Source organism: Passer montanus, unplaced genomic scaffold (assembly GCF_014805655.1).
Source record: "Passer montanus isolate IOZ18808 unplaced genomic scaffold, ASM1480565v1 scaffold1, whole genome shotgun sequence".
In the NCBI taxonomy this organism is placed as follows: Eukaryota; Metazoa; Chordata; class Aves; order Passeriformes; family Passeridae; genus Passer; species Passer montanus.
In genome coordinates this window covers 13,270,737-13,283,968 of record NW_024356504.1, presented here as the reverse complement: position 1 = coordinate 13,283,968, position 13,232 = coordinate 13,270,737, and the positions used below count along the sequence as shown (strand labels likewise).

At 62.1% G+C, this 13,232-nt stretch overlaps 1 protein-coding gene across 1 annotated transcript; it reads right to left on the bottom strand.

The window, feature by feature from the left end:
* Positions 1–200: 200 nt before the first annotated feature.
* On the bottom strand, positions 201–5,468 carry LOC120496874 (sterol 26-hydroxylase, mitochondrial). Its single transcript, XM_039697694.1, has 9 exons — positions 5,266–5,468; positions 3,010–3,200; positions 2,546–2,745; positions 2,265–2,462; positions 1,966–2,126; positions 1,458–1,624; positions 1,152–1,233; positions 867–1,067; positions 201–768 (listed from the first exon to the last, which is right to left on the bottom strand). Exons 2-9 carry the CDS (start codon positions 3,078–3,080, stop codon positions 643–645), a joined length of 1,206 nt encoding a protein of 401 aa, XP_039553628.1. The 5' UTR covers positions 3,081–3,200; positions 5,266–5,468; the 3' UTR covers positions 201–642.
* Between the last annotated feature and the right edge of the window lie 7,764 nt (positions 5,469–13,232).

Genomic DNA, 13,232 nt, shown 5'->3' with positions numbered 1-13,232 from the left:
CCCTCCTGAGCCAGCTGGCTCTGCCAGGGGATGCAATACCAATGCTGGGTGGTGACAGACCTCCTCCCATCATGAGGAATGTGTTATTGTTGTGCTTTCCCAGGACCAGGGCTGGCTCTGTCCCTTGGGAAAGGCGCAAATCCCAAACACCACCAGCACTCAACCCTCCCCTGGGGGCAAGGGGAAAAGTGAGGCACAGAGAAGTTTCTGAGGCCAAGGTCAGCTGTTCAGAGAGGACCCAGATGTCCTGGCTCCAGGCACAGATCCACGCGCAGCTACACAAGGACAGGACGATGGAGACACCGAATGGCTGCAAGCCCCCTCCCTGCTTTCCCCCAGCCCCAAAAGAGCTCCCAGGCTCCTGATGCAGCCCTGCTGGGCACGGGATGGAGGGAACACAACCCGCCTGCAGTGTGTCAAAGGCACAGCAGTTCCCCAAGCCTCCTGCTGTTTTGGGCAGGGGGCTACTAGTGGCCCAAGGGTGATTTGGGAGCAGTCTCTCATCCCCCCCCACCTTTCCCACTGTGGGGCTGTGAGCCCCCTGACCCAAGCAGGCCAGGGAAGGGGTTTGCCTTCCTGTCCTCCTTGTGGGGCAGTAAGGGGGATCTCCTTCTGGCACCCAGGGTGGGGGTGGACGTGCAGTCAGGGGGCTCCCGGGCGGGCGATGAATTCCAGGTTGATGGGCTTGTCAGCCACCAGGACGATGCGGGACACAGATGTCACTTCTACGCCACGGGGGTCCGGCCGCACCTCAAATGCCTGGATCATCTGTGGGGAGAAGCAGGGTTGGCAGTGCCTTGGGGACTCCCTGGGACGCCCATCCCAGCTCATGGCAAGATACCCGAAGAGGAGGGATCCCTACTTACCCTGGCAAGGGCCAGGTGCATCTCCAGCTCAGCGATGCGGCGCCCGACACACGCGCGAACCCCGTAGCCGAAGGGGATGGAGCTGAAGGGGTGGTGAGGGGAGCCGTGTCCCCGGAGCCAGCGCTGGGGCAGGAACCGCTCGGGCTCGGGGAAGTAGGTCTCGTCATGGGACATCGCGTAGTGCGCCAGGACAAAGAGGGTCTGCGGGGCGGGAACTGGGGTTTAACGACCCCGCCTGGCCCCACGGAGCGCACTGCGGGTCCCCACAGCACGGCCCCCACTCACATTCTTGGGGAAGAGGTAGTCTCCGATGACAATGTCCTTCTCGTAGAAGACTCTGGCGTTGGTGGGCACCACAGGGTAGACTCTGGGATATGGGGAGAGTTAGTGGGGGAGCAGGACTCATCTGGAGAGCCATGAGAGAGTGAGATGCAGGCAGGACAAGGCTCAGCAGCTCCCCAGTGGGGCAGGTGGATATTTGCAGTCCAGAGGGACTGAAATCCAGCCTTGCATCCTGCCTGGTTGGTGCATCCCCCTGGAGAAGGGGCTGGTGACCAGGACCTCAGGGCAGGGGACACGGCTGGGATGTACCTCAGGGTCTCCTTGATAATGGCCCGAAGCATCGGCAACTTGGGGATATCCTCAGCAGCAGGAAACCGGTCAGCAGGCACAACAGCTTTCAGCTCCTGGTACAGGGTCTCCTGGATGCCTGGGTCCCGGGAGAGGTGGTACAAAGCCCAGGACAGCGTGTTGGAGGTCTGGGGAGTGGAGCACCAGGGGGAGTGAAGGAATTGGGGCCAGTACCTGAGCAGCCTTGTGCCAAGCACAGCATCAGTACGGCACCAGAGAGCCCCTGCTCTGGTATGCAGAAAGTCAGGGGTGAGGGGCAGCAAGCACAGGGGAGAGGGAGGCAGGGAGCAGGATACGAAGCAGAGCAGAGGACAGGGTCTGTACTGACCAATCCCTGAGGGTTTCCCTCCATGGGGCATCAGCCCCAACTGGGCTAGAGCTCGCAAGGGTGGGTGAAGCATGGCCCCATGGGTTCCCCTGGGCACGGAGCACAGCAGGGATCCCCTGACAGCAGCTGCCTGGCTCTCACCGTGTCCACACCGGCCAGCAGCAACTCGGCCACGCTGCCATAGACCTCATCCAGGCTGAGTGTGCCACTGGCCAGCAGGTAGCTCAGGTAGCCGGACACCTCCTTGCCACGCTCCACCTGCCCCTCCAGCTCCTCCATCTTTCGGTCAATCAGTGTCTTGCCTGCAGGGACAGAGAGTAGGAACCAGAGCTGACAGAGCAAGGGCTGCCAAAAAGACATTTGGCCAGGGACTGCCCCACTTTTGAGGGTCCTTAGGGAGTTCAGTGCCACCACACTAGACCCCCATCGTCACCGCTCACCAAAGGCGAAGATGGTGTCCCAGCTGTCCAGGTAACGGTCCCAGAAGGGCAGCACCTTGCGGCTCCATCGGGGCAGGACGGTGGCAAAAATGGAGTTCTTGAACATGAGGTTGATGGAGTCAATGAAGCGCTGGGTCTCAGCAGGGACCTGCTGCTTGAGGCACCCGATGCGGGTCTCGAAGAGGATATAAGAGATGCCTGTGGGGGACAAACAGCATCCAAACCTCTGGAGGAATGGGGACGGTGGGACAGGGCAGGGGTGAGGGAAAGGACACCCCTACCTTCCAGGGCAAAGCGGTAGAGCAGGTTGGCCACGTCCCCCACCAGCACCCCCGAGGGGCTGCGGCTCCGCTCCTCCCGCAGGCGCACCATCAGGTCTGACACCACCTCCCCGATGGCGTCCGCGTACAGCAGCGCCTCCGAGGGCTTCAGCAGCCGCTTGTTGAGGACCTGGCGCAGGCGGTACCAGCGCTCCCCCTCCCTGGATGGGGGCGAGGCTCAGCGCTGGGGACGTGGACGGGCAGGGGGCAGTGGCTGGCAGCAGTTCCCCAATCCCTGTGCGTGCACTCCCCACCCCGGGCTGGAACCATCCCAGGGGTCATTCCACCCACCGTGGCCATGCCCTTGGTGGGGACAGGCAGCTCGCAGGAGTGGGAGTAATGCAAACTGCCACCTGGGCCCTAGAGGTGAGGAAGGGGCAGGAGATGCATGCTGGCCCAGGGAGCAGAGCCAGGGCAGGACTCACTCGGTGAAGGGTCCGTAGGGCAGGCGCCGGGTGTCCCGGTGCTCCTTCCACAGCGCCATGTCGCTCCGCATCGGGTACTTGCCCTCCTGCCGCAGCAGCTGCTCCAGCACCACTGGGCTCCCGATGTTGATGTTCCTATAATGTCCGAAGGTTGACTTCCAGATAGGTCCATAAAGGCGTCGGGATATCACCTGTGATGCACAAAGTATAGCAAGGTCAATGGGACGAGCTGGGTCAGATCCTCCCTGCCCCAACACTGCCCTGAATGTGTCTATCTGCACCCATCCCATGGACCCCTCAGCATCACCTCAGCTCAAGCACCTGCCCCTGGCACCCCCAAGCTGGCAGCATCCTTGAAGTGCTCTGCAGATGGCCTGGGCTGGTGTCTCTGGGCTCATTTCCTCTCCCAGCACCAAGTACACCAGGCGCTAACCCCTCAGCACAGACTGGCACATCCTTCACCCACCCCAGAGATGCAGAAACAGCCTGGTGGGTCTTTTGGGGAAGGAAGACCAAGAAGGGACAGCAGGGACAGCAGGGACAGAGACAAGTGCCAAGCACAGGAGTGTGCTGAGATGCAGGACCATTGCAGCAACCACCACCAGGACTAAGTCCTGCTGCTTCCAGCATGGCCCCATCTCTGCTTAACCTGGGGACAACAGTCATTGAGTGGGTCCTTGAACTCACCACCCAGTAAGGGTGGTTAATGATCAGCAGTGGGAAGGCAGCACCAGGCTAGGGCATGACTGGGCTGCTCTCAAAACAGGCTGTCACCTCCAGGGCATGGCCCCAGGGCCACAGGATCACAAGCCAGCTAGGGGATGTTTACCAACATCAGCCCTGCTCTGGGCCCTGTTGGCTGCAGGTCCCCTCTCCTTGTTTGCAGCCACAGGTGCCACGCCTGCTTCCCTGGCCGGGAGCACCGTGACCTCCAAGTGCATCCCTTGGGGGCAGCCCTTTGCAAGTGGATCTGAGCAGGGCCATGTCCAAAGGCCACTTTCCATCCCACCCAGGCACTGCCAGAGCCCCTGCAGAGCATGGCCAAGCATGGGGGGCATGCAGGGGACTTAGCAGGCAAGCCCTGGTCCCCATTCCCCGTGGCTGCGGGGATGCACGTGGTACAATCTCCCTTGGTGACTGTCTGCATCGCAGCCTGCGCCTGGATTCAGCTGGATTCGTCACCACGGGGAGACGTTCCTCGTGCATGGTGGCAGGAGGAGGGGGAGGGACGGCCGCCCCGGTACTGCAGGCAGCTCGTGGGCACGGGGCAGCTGTGCCCCGGCTTGAAGCCTGCCCACCAGCATCTGCTGGCAGCCAGGACCTGGCACACAGCAGGCCTTGGAGAGCTGGGCTGTGAGGAGCTAGAGCTGCCTGGACCTGGGGAAAGGCACCTCCAGAGCATGAGGGCATCTTTCTGCAAAGCCAGGCTGTGTCCCAAGGGCAGGAGGGAGCCAGAGGGAGCTCCAGTGCCTACACCCTGAAATCCCACTGTCCTGTGACAACCCCTTCTCCAGCCAGCAGTGCCTGGTGCTCTGAGATGCCAGGGAGGCCTGATCCCGCACGCTTCTCGGGCTGGTCAGAGCTCCAGGGCGCTGGAAGATGCCGCCTGGCTTGCAGCCAGCCAAGCCCATTGCTTGCTTCATCCGACGTATGAGGAAGTGTTGACAGAAGAAAACAAATACCTCTGCCTACCCCTCCCCTGTCTTGGTATCATCTGCCCAAAAACCTGCCCAGTCACCTGCACCCAAAACCGCTGCTCCCTCCAGCTGTTACAGCCGGGAGCCCAGGGATGCCCGGACCCTGTGAGATGCCCCCGAACCACTGCCCTCAGCTGCCTGACCGGCTCGGGGATGCTGGAGCAGCCCTGGGCAGGCTGGACCCTCCCGAGGTCACTCGATTCTGCTGCCCCTCTCTGCCTGCTGGCCCCAGCATCACCCTACGGCGCCGGGTGTCCCCCACCGCCCAGCCCCTCTGCTCCCTGCCCTGCCGCCCCCGCTCACTCCCTGCCGTCACCTGTCGGCAGCAAACCCCCTCCCTGGAGCCCACCTCCCCTTGTCCCCAGCCCGCACCCACTCCCTCCCTTGCAAAGCCCCTCCGGGTACAGCACCCTCCCCGCAGCCCCCCTGCAGCCCCTCCATGCCACGCACCCCTGCTAACCCTCCTCCTCCTCCCCTACGCCCCGTGCAGGGTCGCCAGGCCCCCACGCAGCCCGACCCCCGCACGCCCGCAGCCCCGGGCCGGGCTGCCCCGGCGCACCTGCAGCCGGTGCGTGTGCAGCAGGTAGCCCCGCAGGAACAGCCAGACGAAAGTACGGAGCAGCCCCGGCCCCGGTAGCTCCTCCGGTCCCTTCAGGCGCGCCGGCCCCGCCGCCGCTGCCGCCGAGCCCCCGGTCCTGCGCGGCGGTCCCGGCACCGGGGGCGGCGCGGGGGGCGGCGCGGGGGCGGCGACCGGGCACCGGCACCGGCACCGGGGACTGAGCATCGCGCGCTGGGTGCCGCGCACCGGGAGCGGAGAATCGCGCACCCGCCGCGTTGCGCAACGGGAATTGGTCCCGGCTGCTGCGCTCTGGATGCGGGGTACCGGCTGCTGCCCAGCGGGGACCGGGCACGGGGCAGTGCGTGCCGTGCGGCACACCTTCTACCGGGCCGTGGGGACCGGCTGCAGCGTGCCACGTACTCGGTACAGCACGCTGGGTGCCACGAGCCGTACACCGAACACTGGACAGAGCAGGCACCGGGGGCTGGGTGCTGGAAATGGCCCCAGCGGTACCCAGTGCCGTGTGCTGTGCGTGGTGGAACGATGCACAAGGCAGCTGGCAGCCAGCTCTGGCGTGGCACGGCAGGTACAGCCCCCTGGCACGATGGAGCCTGTGGCACCAGGTGCCGTATCCTGGGCATTGCACACCAGGCACGGCACGAGAGCTGGGCACAGCACCAGCCAGGGCACAACATGTGCCAGCATTGGCATTGCCAGCATTGACTCTGGCACTGGGTATCACATCCCAGACCCTGCACTCCCTGCACCAGCTCCAGGTTCACCACTGCGCTGCTCTTTAGGTCTGCTTCCCTCCCTGGACTGAGCCCTCCTGCCCTGCTTCTGTTCCCTGCCTGTCACCCCCCTGTGTCTGCCTTGTCCCCCAGCAGTGCTGCGGGGAGCTGGTTCCAAACTGTCCCAGACTCTCAGCAATTCCTCCAGGCACTGCCAGCCAGGAGCACAATTGGGGAGACCTTGGTAAGCCCGCTGTGGCTGCTGGCAACAAACTGGAGGGAGGTTTGGTGTGTTTTCATGCCAGCGAGAGAACAGCGCCAGCTCCTGCCTCAAGCTGGTGCGTGCCGAGCTGTCCAGCCCATGAGCAGGACCCTGCTGGGGTGTCTGGGACCACGCATGCGGGACGTGTCTGCTCTGGCCCGCCTGGGACAGGAGGACAGGCAGTACCCTGTCCAGGTGTCACTCAGGGGTGTCCGGCACCACGTCTCCGGGACAGCAGTGCTGATCATTAACCGCCCTTATCGGGCACTGGGTACAAGGTCCTGGCCAGGGAGGCTGTGTGAGGCTGGGCAGGTATCTGAGCGCCCCGTGAGTGGCTGTTCGTGCCCTCGGTCCTGTCTCACCACGGTACCGGAGTGTCCCGCGCTGGGCTCCAGGCTGGCGCTCCGTGTGCTCCCTGCCAGCGGGGCGGGGACTGGCGTGCAGGGCACCCCCGTGCCTGTAGACACCCCTGAGGCACCCCAGGCTGGGACAGCCAAGAGCGAGCGCCTGCTGCCACCTCATGGCTGCTCACAGCTCTGTCGCTTGCCCTGCCCCGGCCGGGTGCAGAGCCCGTGCAGCAGGAGAGTCCCCACCCGAGGACTTCTGTGAGCTTCCCAGCCTGGGAAACCGAGACCCTGTAGCTCTCACTCCCCCTGGCAGGGGATGCCTCGGCCTCTCCCAGCCTGCTGTAACTGTGCTTCCCCTTGCCGGGCAGTGGAACCCTGTAAGCTCTCACAGTTTAGAACAATTGCCTCTTGCAAAAAGAGTGAAAACTACAGTTCCTAGTAAAAGGTCTCTCTCCATCTTTCTTATAAGCCCGTTTATATATTGAAAGGTTACAGTTAGAGGTTCCCGAGCCTTCTCCAGGTTGAACAACAAAAATCTCTCAGCCTGTCTTCACGGGAGAGGCGCTCCAGCCCCCCGATCATTTTGTAGCCTTGTCTGGCTCGTCTGAACCTGCTCCAACAGGTTCATGTCTCTCTCACTGAGGACCCCACAGCTGCTCTACTTCAGGTGGGATCTCACAAGCGTGGAGTGGAGCAGGAGCATCCACCTTCCCTGCCCTGCTGGGCATGCTTCTTATTTTCCAGTCTCAGACGTGATCTGCAAGTGCACATTGTCGGCTGATTTACTGTTTTTGATCCACCAGTGCCCCTGACTCCTTCTCCACAGGGCAGCTCTCCATCCATCCATCCATCCATCCATCCATCCATCCATCCATCCATCCATCCACAGACAAGACCCGTCCTAGGGTCGCCCGGACCTGTGTTCAGGACCTGGCACTCGGCCTTGTGGGAGGGCAAGCTGTACCACCGCAGCCACTCCCCGGGCCGCTCCCGGTGCCCCGCCACCTGCTCGGGACGCGGAGCGGGGCACGGTTATCCCGGCTGCTTCCCGCTGCTGCCGCTAGGCTGTGCTCCCCGTCCTCGGACGGCGGGAGCGGCGGCGGCACCGGCCGGGGCTCCGCGGGACCACTGCCCGGGCTGGGGGCAGGCCGTGCTGTGGGGGGCCGGGAGGGTTGGGTGGATCAGCCCCTCTCAGGGTCGCCCGGCGGGGATGCCGAAGGGAACAGGCTGGGCCGTGACCCACCCGCGGCCGGCGGGTGCCGCCTGGGGCCGGGACAGCGCCAGCTCTCGGGAGGTCCCGCGGTGCGGGCCCGGCCCGGCTTGGCCACAAGCGCAGCAGAGGCGGGAGGGCAAATGCTGTGTTCGGCCGTGGGGATGTGGAGCTGGGGGTGGCAGGTCACATCCTGTGTGTCACTTTGCCCCAGGGATGCCGTGACTGTACTCATCCCACAGAGCCATGGTCAGGTCCGATCTCATCTCAGCGGCAGGACCTGTGGGTGCAGACACAGGCACTGTGGGACCCCCTGCCCCTCAACCACCCACCACACGCTGCTTATGGAGGGCCCTGGCTGCTGTGCCTCCTCAGAGGGAGGGACCCCTCCTGTGCAGTGTCACCCAGGAGCTGGAAATCTTTCCCAGAGCTGCATCCACTGACCCCGATTTGCTCTCCCACAGATGGGGGGAGGAAGTGGGATGTCCCAGGGGAGGGCATCCCTTGACTCATCCCCAGGAAAGCCCAGGCTGTGAGAAGGCTGATCCTGGGTCCCCAGGACTGTAAACAGCCCAGAGCACTGAACTGGAGTCAGTCTGTTACATCAACTGTGTGTCACCACACTGTCACTGCCTGAGTCATGAGCCGTGCTGGGGGCAGTGGGGCTGCAAAGGGGGACATGGGGAGATCAAGAGGAATGTGGACAGATCCCAGGTCTGGAGACAGCTGCTCTTTTCCGACACAAAGAGTTCAAGTGGGACCCTCTTGGCCCTCTCCCAAAGGTCCCCTTCCCCTCCTTTCCCTCTGTCTGACCCCTCAGACCTGGGCAGAGGCCTGGGGACAGCACAAAGCTTTTGAAACAAGAGGCAAATCAACCAGCATGATGGTGTGTCCCCCATGCCCACCATGGAGGGCTCAGCACCTGGCAGAAGGCTCTGATCCAGGCTCCCCCTGCTTTGTGCCCCACGGGACCCTGGTGGGACAGCGCCTTCCCCCGAGGACGTGAGAGTGGGATGCCGGAGAGAACCGGGGCTGGCATGCTGTTATCACAGGAGACGGGAGGCAGCCCCAGGCTGCTCTCAAGTGGTCCTGGCTGATTAGTGACTTCAAGTGCCTATGGAGTTATTCTAAGTCAAGTAGGAGCAAAGGGAGCCGACCCGAGACCAGTGCCGGGCTTTCCTGGAGTTTCCCACATCACCCCTGCTCCCTGCCAAACTCTCCAAGACGGGGAGGTGTCTCCTCTTTTCCATCTGCTCTCCCTGTCCCTTACTCCTCCTGCAAAAGGCTGTTTGCTCCAGCCTAAAGCAAACCTGATTTTATCTCCTGACTGCAGTTCCCTTGGCTGTGGGCCATGGTCGATGCCTCCCACGCAGAAGCTGTGGAGCCCATTCGGGGACCCGTGCACAGAGCGGGCTGTGTGTGCTGCCACATGACATCATGTTTACAGCCCGCGGGGCCCAAGGACAGCGGCGTCGCTTGCAGCCCAGATATGCGTGTCCTTCCCATGGATGGACAGATGGACGTGTGGGGAGCTGGAACGAGTGGGACTGGCCACAGACCCGTGCCTCCCTGAAGAGGGGTGGTTTCAGATTTGTTGCTCTGCAAGCCGGTTTCCTTGGCCTCAGTTTCCCCTTTGGCCAGTGGATTCTGTGCTAGCAGCGAGGGCGCACTGCTGCAGCAGCACAAGGTCGGGCCCTCAAATTGTTCTGCAGTGAGAATGGCAAATTTTCCCCCTTGGGACGTGGATGTTCCCTTCTCTCCCAGGACAGATGCTGTGTGAAACTTAGGTTGTTTGGAAGAACGTCCAGAGTTACACGGGCTCACTAAACAGTGCTGCTAGGGCCATCCCTTCTCCTGTCCATCCATCCATCCATCCATCCATCCATCCATCCATCCATCCACACCCGCAAGTAGCTTTCTCACAGCCATTTCTCTATCCATCTCCTGAGCTGTCTGTACTCATCCATCCATCCATCAACAAATGCATACATTACTCTTCCCATCCACCCCCTTTACCTGTCCATCCAGAGAGCTACAGACCCATCCATCCAGCCATCCATCCATCCATCCATCCATCCATCCATCCATCCATCCATCTCCACCTGTCAGTGCCCAAGGGATGAGCAGCCCTCCCTGGTGTGTGCTCACAGGTGTGTGCACAAGTGTGTGCAGGTCATGCTGGCCACACAAAGTGCTGTGGGCCGTGATGTCCCAGGCTATGTCCAGCATGGGGCAGGGCCAGGAGTGCTGGCCAGGGGGAGGGGGACTTGTCTAATTTAAGAATGGGCCCTGCAGTCGCTGTCAGCACCGGGCTGCTGTCATCTGGGGACAGGTCCTCATCAGCTCTGCCTGCTGCCCGCCAGCCTGACATGAAAGGGCTCTGCACCCCGATAAGGCCCCAGACACTTGGTCCCAGAGGTGGGCAGCACTGTGACCAGGCCTGGGGAACCCTGAGGAGCAAGTTCTAGCATGGCTGTCCCCAAATTCACTGTCACTTCAGCACCATGTGTCTTGTGTGTTTGCACCAGCTGGGAGCTCAGCCCTGGGGGCCACCCTCCACTTTGAGCTCTGGATCATGCCCTGTGCCATCACCATCTCCCACTGGTGACATAACACCAGGGAGGGCACCATCCTCATCATCCCCCTGGCTGCCACAGGCTGTCTGCTGGCTGCTACCCCGCACTGGAGTCCCCCAGCTGTGAGCAGCCATGGATGGGGACCATGTTGTTTTAATAAGATCATTCTCCTCCTGCCGTGAGGTCGCAACCTGGGCTTATGACATCACAGCGCGCTGCCATGGAAATGCCGGGATGTCACAAACACAGCTCGATGACCTCACTGCAGGAGCAGGAGATGAGGCCAACGTGGGTTTGATTGCCAATGTCCTCAGGAATAAAGGAGGGGAGGGACGCTGGGAAAGTATGCGGCCGCTGAGCGCCGGGGTGTTTGGGTTGGAAATCGCCAAGCTTTCCCCACAGCAGGAAAGGCCCATTACTTCCTCCCCTGTCCGCTCCCTCCCAGCAGCCAGAGCCCCCCCCAGCCTTGTGGCTGTGGGGTAGGAAGGCTGTTGGAGCAGGGCACCCCCAGCCATGCCCTTGGGGCTGCATGGCTGGGAATGAGGGACAGAGCTCAGCACAGTATCAGGGCACCAGCCTAGAGGCACAGGGAGTTCAGTGGGGGGAGCAGGATGGGCCACTCAGGGCATGCTTTGTCTCACAAGCAGGCTGGGGATCACTGGGGATGCTGTCACAAGAGGCAGAGTGGGCTGGAGTCCTGGGGAGGTCTCCTCTTCCTCAAGAGGACTTCAAAGTCATGCTGCTGTAAGGAGATAATTCTCCAACACAGCACCCTCAAAACTGGACCTCAAAGCACCTCTTGGCCTGGCCCAGCCACCCGATAACTGTCCCCTCCCCAGCCCATAACCAACAACTTCTCCTGGGGACCCCAGGCCCATCTGGGGACCCCACAGCCCCTCTGTCCTATCACCCCTCCCACAGCTGAGCTCTCTGTCCTCTGCAGACTTGTCACTGGGAAAAACACGGCTGGCTGGGGGGGCACCCGTCCCCCCACCTCTCTGGTGCAGGGGTGCAGGGGTGTCTGCTCTCCCCCTGCATCCTCCGTCATTAATTTCCATCAGTGGCCAAGTGGGGCCGGGGCTGCCTGGGGGTGGCCGAGGAACACGGCGCTTTCCCCTGATAGCAAAAATAAATACATTAAAATTCTTGCAGGAGGCAGAAGAATGCGGGACGGCAGGAAAAAATTGTTTTATAATTTGTAATAACACAAAAGCCGGGGGGGGGAGTGAGCTGTGAGAGGCGAGGAAAGGCAGAGACAAAGGATCAGCTGTGATGGTAGAGGCTGCTTCAGAGTGGCAGTGGCATCCCTGTCACCCTGGATTAGCATGACCACTGTCACCTTGACCCCTGAAGTACGTGTGCTTTGGGTCTTGCTGTGGAAGGGGAAGCAGCAAGAAAATTACCAGGGTTGAGCGAACAGGCAACCACTCCCCACCTGCTTCAGCAGGTCTCAGCATCTCTGTGCCTCAGTTTCCCCTTGCTGAAGGAGAATTTTAATGCAGCTGTGAGAAAAGCTGTGAAATAGGGGCAAACTCCTGGCATACAGCCCATCCCAGCTCCTGTGATCCAGAGGCAGGGCAAGGAGCCCGCCTTTGCCCCCTCTGCGCCACCGGGCTTTGCCGCAGGAGCCAGGCAGTGGGGCAGTTGCCATGGGTGTGCTGGGGCCGTGGCAGCCCCCCGGCCCCTGCAGCCTCACGCAGAGCTGACATGATAAGGCGAGTTGCTGAGCGCCAGCCGCACCTGCTCGCCGAGACGGCACCCCCACCCCCCGCTCCCCTCTGCGGGGCAAAATCAAAGGGATTTTTCTGCCCTTAGGAAATCAGATAAAGGCTTCTCACCTGCCCCGCGCTGCCTTTGCGAGGAGGCCAGGCGCTAGGGGCGGGGGGACAACAGGCACTTTCAACACGCCGGCAGATGAGCCGCGCCTGCAGCGAGCTCTGCCGGCAGCGGCCGGGCCCGGGACAGCGTCAGCCTCGCCCGGCCCCAGCAGGGATGTCCCCTCTCCATGAGCTCTTCCCTGGGGACTATCCCCCCAAATCAGAGGCGACGGGGTCCCTGTGGGACAGCTAGCGTGGAGGCTGGGGGGTGAAGGCAAAAGGCAACAGGGACAGGGCATGGTGCGGCAGCCCAGAGGCAGTGCCCAGCTCAGGGACTGAGCCCGTGTGCCTGGGAAAGTATTGGCTGCTGGGCGCTGGGGTGTCTGGGCTGGAAATCGCCACGCTGTCCCCATATCCCCTGCTGTGGCCGGGGCAGCTCAGTCCTAGTCACCACGCCAAGGGTGCAGACCAGGAGCCATTTCCTGTGTGGGAGGGCAGGGAAAGCTGCAGATAAAGCCCGAGTCATTCACCACCAATGCTGTTAGCAGTGCCCAGGTGAAGGGATGAACCCACTGGTGATCAAGGCAAGGGGAACACTTATGGGCAAGCCAGGGGCTTGAGATGGGCAGGGTATGGGAGGCCATGAGGGGGGCCAGAGCACAAATAGCTGCTGGAGGAGGGGTGATCACCAGCAGCAAGGGTGCTCTGCTTTGCCCATCACGAGTGGAAAACACCTACTTTTCCCTTGGGAAACCCAGTGGCTGGCTGCTTGCTCCATGGAGCTGGGTACAGAGAGCAGGTGAGACTTCCCCAGAGTAGATCCTCTCCCAGGATCCATGCCCCAGATGCTGCAGGGCTGGGAGCCGCATCCCCAACCTCTGCTGGGAGCCATAAATGTACAAGAGGAACCAGAGATGCAGAGCACTGGACTGAGCTCTGGAAAACCATTCCTGATGCTCCTCTGTGGGGAGAAGTGGTGTGGCAGGCTGTGGGCTCCTCCTGTCCCCAGCGGCACAGCCCTTGT